General features: G+C 38.5%; 1 protein-coding gene across 1 annotated transcript in view; it reads left to right on the forward strand.

Moving 5' to 3' along the window:
- Positions 1–12072, forward strand: part of CFAP54 (cilia and flagella associated protein 54) — a 289637-nt gene that overhangs the window by 200306 nt on the left and 77259 nt on the right. Inside the window, exons 52-57 of the mRNA XM_049626709.1 lie at positions 3568–3673; positions 5810–5957; positions 6738–6895; positions 7063–7242; positions 7343–7469; positions 11368–11523. Coding sequence (XP_049482666.1) covers positions 3568–3673; positions 5810–5957; positions 6738–6895; positions 7063–7242; positions 7343–7469; positions 11368–11523 — 875 coding nt within the window. The remainder of the gene's footprint in view (positions 1–3567; positions 3674–5809; positions 5958–6737; positions 6896–7062; positions 7243–7342; positions 7470–11367; positions 11524–12072) is intronic.

Genomic DNA, 12072 nt, shown 5'->3' on the forward strand with positions numbered 1-12072 from the left:
ACTAAAAATTACAAAATGGCCACAGAAAGTAATGTCATAATAGAACTTTAATTTGAAGACCAGATAGACATATGCAAATGATGTGCAAGTATATCAGAATCACTCCTATTTTAAATACATGAACCTGACCCTTGGGACAAAACCTGCAAAAACTTTGATGTTGTTGCCTTTTTGCAGCAGAGTTGTCATTTGGGGAAGCCTACTGTCAAGATGAATGAGTTTCTCCTATGTGAACTTTACCCCCCACGAGCTTCTGTTTGGGCGCTGCTGAGAGTGTTGGACAGTCCCTTTCCCAAATGATGGTTAGCTTGACATTTTATGATACTTCTAATAAAATTATGTGTCAAGGAAATTGAAAGGCACATTCCCCAGGGTGACAGGTAGAGTGAGCTGCATGGATTTTATGAGAACAAACTGACCATTTTTGTCATGAATGTTAATAAGAAGTAAATGGGATCAAAGTTATTCAAACTGTATTTCTGCTTCTTTTAGGGCTGCCTCTCTCAGAGTCCTGTCTTTTTTTTTTAAATAAGTTTTCCTTTCTATTTAATTTCGTGTCTAAATGGGATACCATTTGAGCCTTTTAATTTTGTGTCAGAATGAAACTTCCTTCCTTGGGGATTTTAGAGTGTTTATAGTGAGTGATCCTACTCTTTCTGTCTCTGCGGTGGAGCACAGACTAGAAACTTTCCATTGTGCATCTATGCGGTGCCAGGTGGATTAGGACACACTGGTACCGTTTATATTTTATTCATTAAGTTTTGGGGTTAGCAAGATCCCAAACCTCACACCTCATTTGGCTTGAAGTCAGAATTTCATCTTCGGAATCAGAAGGGTGGGATGGGCACCTCTGTCTCCTTCCAGGGCCCTCTACTGGCCATCCTGTGCTAGCCTTGAAGGCTGCTCAGTAACCAAGGTGCCTTAGAAACTCTTAAGGATCCTTGAGTGGGGAGGGGTGTCAGGGAGAGGAATTTTCATTCCTATACACGTACTGAATCTGTGTCACATTTTGTGTTGATTTCTTGCTTGTTTGTTTAGTTTTATTTTAAAGAAAAACAGTTAAGTTATATAGTCATGAACAATACCGTAGGAAATATTCTACAAATATCTAAACCATTTTAACAAGTCAGTAGCATCTTGGGAATTTAAAATTCGATAATCGCAGAAAGCTTTATATTCTGGTTACTAACTTAGAAAAAAAATCAATTTGGTTACCCCTCATATTCCCTGGCCTACTCGGTCTACCTAGTGAGAACAGCTAGCATGTATTGAGAGTGGTCTATTTGGTAAGCACTCCTATTTGCTAATAAGTTCACCCCAGTCTTACTAGAATACCAATTCTATGAGGGCAGGGACTGTATCCATAGCCCCTAGATTTATTCCTTGCCCATAGGAGGTACTCCTATGTGTGTGTATTTTTGAACAAATGAAATAATAAATAGCTCATTTAATCTTTACAATGATCCCATTTCATGAAGTCTGCTAAGTAGAATGTAAGGCAAGAGGCATTAAAGTGGACAAAGAGAGCCTTTGCATGGATAAAAGGTACAGTCAACAATGAGTACGTAGCAGTCACAAACATGGCACCAATAACTGTACCAAAATAAACAAAACCACAAAACCAAACTTATTAGAACGGTGGAAAGACAGAGGTCATGCTATAGGCAACAGTTAAGAGGGCAGGCACTGGAGACAGCTGCCTGGGTTCTAATCCCGCCCCCTTCTTTCTAGTTGTGTCATCTTAGGCAAGTCATTTAACATTTCTGTCTCTATTTCCTAATGTATAAAATAGTGATGATAATAGTAGGATTAAAATTGTGATGATAATCCTTGTAGGATTGCGGAGGGGATTGAGTAAACTAATTCACCCAGAGCACTTAACACAGCGCCCGACAGGTGGTAAACACTCAGTAAATACCAGTTATTGTTTTTTAAAGGATTCTGGAGAAAAAAAAAGAAAAGAGAGAAAGTCTCTTGGCAGAGTGTGTGTGTTAGCACAATGTTTTCAGCTTTTAATACAGCAAGTTGACAAAAAAGAAGATTTAAAAATAAAATTTAAACGTTGAGCATATGTACACACTCTAGGACCCTACAAGCAGAGACTATACCTTCCCAGAAGCATGCTGGACATGGATAAAGCTGACCTATACTAGGCCAGAAACCTAACTGACCCACGGTCCAGGGACACGGGAGGCCTCTGGAACATATATGGAGGAAAATGGTTTGATCTGATTTACCTCTTGATGAGGTCGCTGTGACCGCTGTGTGGAGAACAGGGCTGCAGGAACACGAGCCAGAGCGGGAGGCTGGTCAGGAAGCTCCCAGTCACGCAGCCTGGAGAGGATGGTGGCGTGGATGAAAGCGCTAGCACTGGAGGAGGTGAGGAGCACCTCACCACCTCACCTGGCTGGTATCTGTGTTTTGAAGGTGAGGCTGACAGAACTTACTCATGGATAGAACATAGAATGTGAGTCGGTGAGGTAGCAATAGCGATTCTGGGCTCTGCTTCTGTGTTGGAAGACGAAGGAAGAGGAACGGGTTTGGCATAGGAGGAAGAAGCCAGGGGATCTGCTTTTAACCTGTTCTATCAGTTTCCTGGTTCTGCCATAACAGAGCACCAAAAACTCAGTGGCTTCAAACAACAGAATTTTATTGTCTCACACAGTTCTGGAGTCCATGCTCTAAAATCAATGTTCTTGGGCCATGTTCTATCTGAAGGCTCTGGAGGAGAAGCCTGCCTTGCTTCTTGTAGCTTCTGGTATTCGTCAGCAGTCCTTGGCATTTGTTGGTTTATAAAGGCACCACTCTAGGCATGCCTGTCTTCTCCCCGTGTGTCTGCATGTCACCTTCCCTCTGTCTCTCCAAATTTTCCTTTTTTATAGGGACAGCAGTCATATTGGGATAGGGTCCACCCAAATGGCTTCATTTTAACTTGATTACTTCAGATTACTACCATTCTGAGGTACTGAGGATTAGGACATCAATACAATTTTTATTTTCAGGGGACACAATTCAACTCATAACACCTGTTAAATGTTATTGTCTATTAACTATTCAAGTGAGAGCTTAGATAGATGGGTATATTGTTCATTTGGCTTCCACCCAGTCTTTCCATGGTATATAATAATGTTACGATAAGCATTTTCAGGTATATAGATTGTTCTGCATTTTGAATTTCATTTTGGAATAGATTTTTAGAAGCCTCTTGATATACATTAAGACATTTGGAAGAAGTGTGACATCAATTACAATTTTATCATTCTATAGAGGAGGAGAATATGATGGTTTAAAGTGCAGACAAATGTATGAAGCAACAGGAAATAAGGACAATTCCTATCTCCTGGCTTCTGTTTTCTTAACTTAGTATGTTTGCCTTCTGGTTCCGCTAGACACTGAGTAAGTAATAATTTAGCTTAAGAGTTTCCAAGTGTATAGCCTTAAGTAACAAAGTTCTATGACCTCAAAAAGCGGAGAATTACATTCTGATACATATAAAATACTTATGTGCTCATTTTATTAATGAGATCGTCAGAACTAATGAGGTTTAAAATATATTTTCTATTTTAGTGCTGCAATTGTATTTTCCACACTTAGACTTCTCCAGGGTTCAAAACTTTTTAAAAAGAAGGTAGTACAAGATGACACAGAGAACTCCATCTCTCTGGGAGCTTCTGTATGTATGAATTTAATTAATGTCTATCTTTACAATACTTACTATATAATAACTGTTGGCATGCTAAGAAAGTGTCTAATTACTTGGATGAAATAAAGGCGTAAAGTAGAAAAAACACTGGATTCAGAGTAAGGAGATAAATGTTCAAGCCCCATTTTATGCCCTTTTTTTATTGGCGTACCTTAGGCAAGTCCCTTAAACTTTAAAACATCCTTTGATTAAAACTTTTAAGTTTTAATTTAAATCTCATTTGTGAGCTGATGGAACTGAATGTAATAATCACTGAGGTCCCACCAGATACATTTTTCCAGTATTCGAGATCTGATTTCTTTAGCAAATAAAGTTGTTTCACTTTATTTTGCTCCTGATTTCACTTTTGAATTTTTTACTTCGGCATCATCAGTAGATACCTGTGTTATTTCCTACCCTGGATTTCTCATAGTTAGATTCTTCCACATTTTAAGCTCTGAAATCTCTTTGACAACTGGTGTCACAAATTCTTTGAAATTTTATTGGATTTTGATAAGACCGAGTAATTTAATGATAGAGGATTGTTTAGGATTAAAACATAAAGATTCATCACACAGAATCCTTGCTCATTATTTTAAGCTTTACTAATAAAATTGCTAATATCTAGTGTCATTACAAATAAGCAAAACTAATTATCCTAAATAGAAACTCATTTCTTACTATATTAAAAGCAATAAAAATGCTAAAAAGCAATCTAATTCAAAAATTGACTGAGAGGAATGGTTGTCATTTGGGGGCTATTTTGCCTCCCAGGGGTGATTTGGCAGTATCCGGAGACATTTTGTCTGTTGGAAGGAGAGAGGGTGCTACCGGCATCTAGTGCATAGAGGTCAGGGACGCCACTAGACACGTAATGCACAGGACAGTCCCCCACAGCCACCAGCAGTGCTGAGGTCTAGAAATCCTGTTTTAGATGAAGGTGACTTGGCTGTCTAATAGTAACAGGAAATGTAGGCACTGAGAGATGAAGGTATGGGGATAGGCATTTTTTCCTGGATCGCTAAACTAAATACTAGACTCCTCAAGTTCTTGGTGTGACCCTTCCAGTCACCATCCTGCCTTGAAGGCTCTGTTCACTTCTTACTCTGTTCCCAGGACAGGCTCCCCCTCCTCTTCTGTGCCTCCCACCTGGCTATCCACATTCCAGCCCCTCCTCAGTCTTGCTGGCCACTCCTTGATATTAGGTGTTGCTGATTGATTGGAGCTGTCAGAGATGCATAGCAGGAAATTCCTAGAACAAATGGACATTGTTCTAGATGGTTTTAAAGTTCCCAAGTGTCTAAAATGGATTCCTCCTATTAGAAAAAGCTCCCCTTGTCCTTCCCTCTCAGTAGCTCTGGACATTAGCCACCTCCTTGTAAAAGGCGAAAGATTTATACGATCTGAAGAGAAACCAGAGTATTGGCCACCCCCTTGTAAAGTGCAGTAACGAAGATGGTAAATCAATTATGATACACATTTGGAATGTGAGCGGCATATAATAGTGTGGCACAATGGATTAAGACAGGGAGCTCTAAATTCAGGATGCAAGTTTGAATCCCACCTCTGCCAAAATGTAATGGAGTTTAAGCAAATAGTTAACCTTTCTAGGTGTCAGTTCTCCCATCTGTAAGACAGAAAAAATAATAACCCCTCTTTGGCTTGTTGGGAGGATTAAATAAGATAATGTGTGTAAGGCATTTGACACAGTACCTGGAATATAATAAGTACTCAATGTATTATTTATTATTCCTCAGCCATTAAAATGATGTTCACAAAATTTTTGAAGACCTAGATACTGCTGATAATATCATTTGCAATGAAAAATTCAGAGTGCAAAACTATTTTCTATAATGGGTATAGAAAGAAAGAGAAAAGCTGAAAAGCAGTATTCCAAATGTTAATAGAGCATGGCGGGATTATGAATCATTTTATTTGTTTGTGTGTGTGTGTGTGTGTGTGTGTGTGTGCATTTTTTCCATTTTATAGAATATACAAGACAAATTTTCCAAAATTAAAAAGTTAGTATTAAATGATATCAGATGCTTCTCAATTTTCATTTAGCATTTAGGCAAAAACTTTGAAATTACTAGATGGCAAGATAACAATCATTTTAATATTGTTTAGGCCACTGAAAATAAAGATGATGGTGAGTTTCTAGATCCTACTTCCCTAAATTCTCGAGAACATTTCAACATCCATCTGTGGTTGAGATGCCGCCTAGCATTGGTGACCGCCTTTGTTGCACAGATTCATGGCGTTGGAATTGTGACAGGTACAAATATCCTGTTTTAATAAAAGTTTTCCTAAACATTAATTTTACTTAGGTAATGGAGGTTTTATTGGGATACATTCGATTATAACATTCACATTTTCCAACTTTATAGCTTGATCTGTTTCCAGAATAAGAGAATTCATGTTATAAAAATAGTCATTTCCGTAACACTGAAAATGGCCTCTGTGTTTCTGATGTATGCAAAACAGGCAAGGAGATTTCAAAATACCAACATGCAAGTCTTCTTGTCATTCAGGGAGGCAGCGTAGTGTAGGGGGCTCGAGCACAGATTCCGTCGCTGGGTACCTGACTTAGGTTCAAATACTCGGTCCACCACTTCCTCCTTGGTCAACTCTCTTAATCCCCCTATGCCTCAGTTTCTTCCTCTGGTAAAAATGGAAATTATTTTACCTACTTCATAGGGTTATTGTCAGTCTTAAATGGGTTAAATTTATAAAGTTTTAGATCATAGCCTGGTGCATATACATGTCAGTTTTTACAGTGATTAATAATTATCTGTTTGTAAATCTATCTATCCAGCCATCTCTATCCATCTCTCACATTAAATATTTTTCATGTAGCATTATTACTTTTGTAGCATTGGAATACCCTAAAGTACTTTCCCCCAAATTGCAGCACATTTTTTTTAATGTTTCATGTAGAGTCTGTTTTCTGTCTTTATATCTTCCTATTCTTCTCTATTATGCAATATTCCTGTGATGAATATTGGGGGTCTTACTTTCTCAGTGCATTTTAAATAACTGCATTTATTCACTTTAGAAAACAATATGACAGATTACGTCAGCCTCATCAACGAAGGGTGCATGGAAGCAAAAAGTGCAGGCGACAGGGAGCTACAAGCTGAATTCTTGATGCAAGCTGTAATCATTGGCCTACAAGAAAAGCATTTAAAGGCAGACATCATAACAAACCTTCAGGTAGGAAGGAGACCTCATTCACATTGATATTCACCTACTGATTCTGATTAGAACAAAAGGAGAGAATTTTAAATCCCATTAGATGCTGAATGTGTAACAGTTTGGCCAGCTCTTGTTTCAGTGGATTGGAAACAGGACTATCAAAAGCAATAATTTTATTTTAATAGGCTGTAATACATTTGCTTGAAGAAAGTGAATTTATTTCCCCTCGATCTCATTTAACCCTGGTGAGAAGCATGCTTTTGCTGGATGACTTAACAAAAGCTGAGAAATTCAAGGAAACTCCTTCTTCAAAAACAGAAAAATTATGTTTGTTGACTCAGGCTCACAACATTCTTATTGAACAGGTGGGTGCACTTTTGTGTCCTCAAGACTTAGACACTGACTTTTCCATCATCTTATTCAAAACCACATTAGCTAGTCACTAATACAGTGTTCCTTTCACAGATGCTAACTTTCGGAGAAACGATTGAATTTCCTTTATCAAACACTGACTCTGCAAGTCCATCGCATCCTTTGAAAAATATCTATCTTCCCCATGTCATGTTGTTGGCCAAAACAAAAATGAGGATTGGTAAGAATGCTTTAACATATATTATACTCAAGTCACTGATGAGAAATTGTCATTTTCAGGCAGGCTATCCTAGGAGTACGTTCAAATGGGGCAATATTTATGAATAGTCGGGCTCCATTTATTTTAATGAATAGTTTTTGATTATTTACTGTGTGCCAGATTGCGGGTGAGGTCCTGGGAAATTACTGGAGGTTAAACAGGTACAGTCACTGATCTTCATGTGGGAGGTAGAAATAAGCAAGTAAACAAACCATATGGAGAAGTGCACATTATAAATATTGTATAAAATCTTTTAATGTTTATAAAATATCCCCCTTATAAAATTTGATAGAGATAAATATTGTATAAAATAAAATAAAATATATATTTGACAAGTACCAGGCAGAAAATGAGTAAGGGTACAGAAAGCTTATGTACGATAATGCATTACATATAGGTATGTAATTATAAATTGTGATCCGTTTTATGAAGGATGTGGATGAGTTCTGCTGATAAAGAACAATGCAGGGAGGGGTGCCTGTTTAAGTAGAGTCATTGGTGAAGAGCTCTGTGTGGAAGTGGTATTTAACCCTAAACCTTAAATTGCAAGTGACTAGTTATGCATGATGGAGACAGAGAGAGCCGTGTTGTAGGTTCTGAGGTCAGGACAAGCTTGACCTGTTCTGGAAGTGCAGGAGACCAGGATAGCCTGATCAGAGTGGGCTAGGGGCAGCCTCATGGGAGGAAGTGAGCTGAAGAATCGATTGCAGGTTAGACTGGAGCCAGCTCTGACTGGACCTGATGGGAGCTGGTGGACCAGGAAGCAAGAGGCGTACAGCCCTCTGGAGCCAAAGTGGAGCTGACCAGTGCTGTCCTTCTCTGGAGCTTACAGATTGTGTCAAGCTTTCTCTAGGACACCGTCTCTGGCCTTTGACCCAAGGGTGACTGCCTCGAGCTCCCAGGCTTTTGTCCAGCCCAGAGGGCAGGAAATCTTATAACAGCTCTCTGTGTTCTAACCTATATTAATCATGCCTTTTTCTTTTCTGTATTTCTGATACTTTGACATCTGGGGTCCTGCTGACTAGGGAAGGACTTCCTGGGGCTAGCCAATGCCTAGAGATTACCAAACCACTATCCTGTGAGCATGCCCTTTAAATGGAGACTATTCCAGAGCCCATTCTCTGAACCTTTATCGGGCTCCCTTGTAGTCCTTTGCTGGGCTCTGACACTCTGAACCATTGTTTTCCTGCCCTAATCACCCCTGGGAGAGGTATCATCAGACTACTAGCTCAGCCCGCTGAAATTATTTTAGACTAGCTAATCCGAAACCTGCTTTGCCTGTTTACCCCAACCTACCCGTCCCTTCCTACCACATCTAAAATAAAGATTCTTGTCCACATTTTCCCCTCGCTCCCTCTACTTCCTGACCAACTTTTGGGCTTTTCTGTCTGGCCCGGTGTGATGTGGTGTGCCCCAGCTTCTTGGGAACTGTCGTAAACTATGTTTTCAGTGGCAGTTGTCTCCTGGCCTGTACAGTAATGAAACACACCTGAACAGTAAAGAAACCTACATTTTAAAACATACCCCTCACTTCCTGGTACCCATTTGCCTCCTGTACCAGTAGCTGCTCAGCTAAGGAGAGGCGGATGGTTGGACTACAGTGTGAAGGGAGGGCAAGAGAGCTGTGTGTGGTCAAACCATCATCTGTCCAGGATCTTCTCCCTTCTACCCCTCATGATTATTACTCATTATTATTTTATGTGATTCCTCCTCATCATCATCAGAGATGAATTTTATTACTTTGGGTAAATTGTATCACCTCTATATTGTTGAGTCTCCTTATTTATGAGATTAGGCTGGCCTAGCTGACCTCTAGACTTCCTTCCAGCAATCTGACCCCATAAGAGCTATTTTTGTATATTTTTAGTTCACAGTTTGTTATATTATCAGTATATTCAATTTCTACGAGAGCTTAAAGTACAGATTGTGTTAAATTGTGCAGATTGTGTGAAATCAAATGTATTCTCTGCTTTCCTGACTTCCTAATCCTGAAGATGTGTCACCACTCTGTGACAATAGTGCCACTGTTTTTTAGACTCACTTGAGGCAGAACAGCTTGCTTTCTGTTATATTATATTAAATACAGACCTAAAAAACAAAACCAAAAGCAGCTTTTCTGTCAAAACAACATCAGTTTCACAACTTCTTTTTCACAGAGTTGATGTTTATTGGAAAAAGGAGCACTTCAATATTATGAAGCATAAAATCATCTGATTTGATGCTTTCTCGACAGTTTTCCTTTATAGGGAGAGTATAGATTCATCGCAAGAATAGAGCCATTTAAACAATTGTTTTTCCTTTGTGAAAGCCTCTGATGGAAAAAGGCATTCTGAGACTTTCATAAAACCAAAAATAAGCATCATGGTTATTTGAGATTATTTTTCCCACTAATGAGTGAACCTCGAGCTTCTTTATGAGATTAAAAAATAGATTATTGATTGCTTACGTAATAGCAGTGAAGAAAGATGCAAGAATGATGCTGGGGAGTGGGGATACAAGAGGGAGCCAGTGATCATCTCTGCCCTCAGACAGCCTGTCATCCTCTTAGGGGGAGAGAGAGAGAAAACTGTCAGTAATTTCTGTAACAAATCCCTTTATTGTTTCAATAGAAATCCAGAAGACAATGCAAGAGCTTTTATTATATATTAATACTTTATTATATATAACATAGATTTTATATATAGTACATATATGTCAGTGCCCAAATTACTTGAAGATAATTGATAATGTTGTCGTATATGAATAAACAGCTCTAATATAATTTGAAACAATAAATGAGACATATAAAAATGGCAGATGTGTTGAAAAGTGAGGTTGCCTTGGACAAAATGCTACTAGCATACCCTTACCTGGGATCTACTCACGATTGGTAATTGTTGGGATTGAAGAGCATGGGCTCTGGAGAAAGATTTCTGGTCTTACTCTTGTCATAATTTAGAGTGTGGGCCCTGGAGTCAGACTGCCTGGGTTCTAATCACAGCCCTGCTTCTTACAAGTCACATGACTTTGGGCAAATAAAATAAAATAAAATAAAATAAAATAAAATAAAAGAATCACTGTGCCGCTGCTTTGTCCTCTGTAAAGTGTACTAATGACATCCATTCAGAGTTGGGAGGATTACACGAGATAATGCTTAAGTCCTTGGGATGGTACCTGGATTGTAGGAATCACTTAATAAGCCTGAGCTCTTCTTTTTCTCTTTTCTCACTTTTCCCCAGTGCCTCTCATTTTATCCAGCATTCAGAAAATATTTGCTACGTGTCTGTCTGTCTGTCTGTGAGGGCACACAGATTACGTCTAATGCCTCTTCAACAATACAACAGTCCTTCATTATCTTAAATGATGACGGGACCACACAAGAAGTATAGCACGTGGCCCTTATCCAAATGGCTTTGGCATCTAGTTGCAGTGATAAAATATGCATAGCAAGCCAGCACTAATAGAGCTGAATAGAAACAAAATTACTGCCTATTAATATATGCAAACTTTTACTGGGAAAAATATAAAGCTTCATAAGACTTACAGATGTTTTCCTACTAACAACTTCATGTTAGGAACACAGTTGTTCTGTAGAGCATCATGAAATGTTGGAGCTGAAAGAAACCCGAGAGATTATATCCTTCATTTTAAAAATAAGAAAATGTTGAAATTTATCGAAGATAAAGTTTCTAAGTGCTACTGTTCAAGTTCATTGAAATATTTGAATATTGAGTTTAAAAAATATTTCTTAGATGCTAGAAAGTAAAGACTACTAGAGTTCTTAAGCAAACTTATTGTGAGAGAAATCTGGTAACGTGGAGGCTTGTTACAAACGCCGTGTGTTTCATTCTTCCTTCGCCATCCGACTTGTTCCCTTTAGGACATACAGTGGCCAAACAAGTCTATTATACCAGTAAAAAGAAGGATCCCTCAAAGTGGTTACCTGCCCTTCATCTTTTTGAAATGGCACGGAAGCTCTGTAAGGTAGCAGCAGCAGAAGAACATGAGGTAGAGGCAGAAATTCTTTTTCAGAAAGGTAAGATGTACTTGGGGTCAGAACTGTGATAAAGTTTATGGGATGTTTTTTTTCCTATTAACAATATACTTCTTGAAAATCTGGTCACTGACTGTAAAAAAATACATGTTTTATAAAGGGCTTAGTGATGACACAAAAGTGGTACCTTTGGCAAACTTATATCAAGAAAGGGGAAAAAGAGTACGACTACTTAGTCTCTTTTATAATTACAATTGACCCTCCTTAGACAAAGTTTTATGTTTGACTCAAAAATGTCAGCATCAGCCATTTAGCTATAAATAATGTTTCTTAAAGAATGCTTGGAAGGCATTTTTTATGCGTGATTTCATTCCTTAGCTAAGCATTTTAGTTAATTTCTATAAAAGATACATACCCACTTAAATAGCTGTAGCACACCTGTAATTATAAGTTATGTACGATATATTTGCATAATTACTGTGGCTACTTTGGGCATGACAAGAGTGACGATGATGGTTGCTATCATTTGTTGATTGTCGACTAGGTGCAAGGCTCTATAGTAGTCAGTGTGTAACCTCTCATATTGCCGAT

The sequence above is a fragment of the Panthera uncia genome, chromosome B4, assembly GCF_023721935.1.
Source record: "Panthera uncia isolate 11264 chromosome B4, Puncia_PCG_1.0, whole genome shotgun sequence".
Lineage (NCBI taxonomy): Eukaryota > Metazoa > Chordata > Mammalia > Carnivora > Felidae > Panthera > Panthera uncia.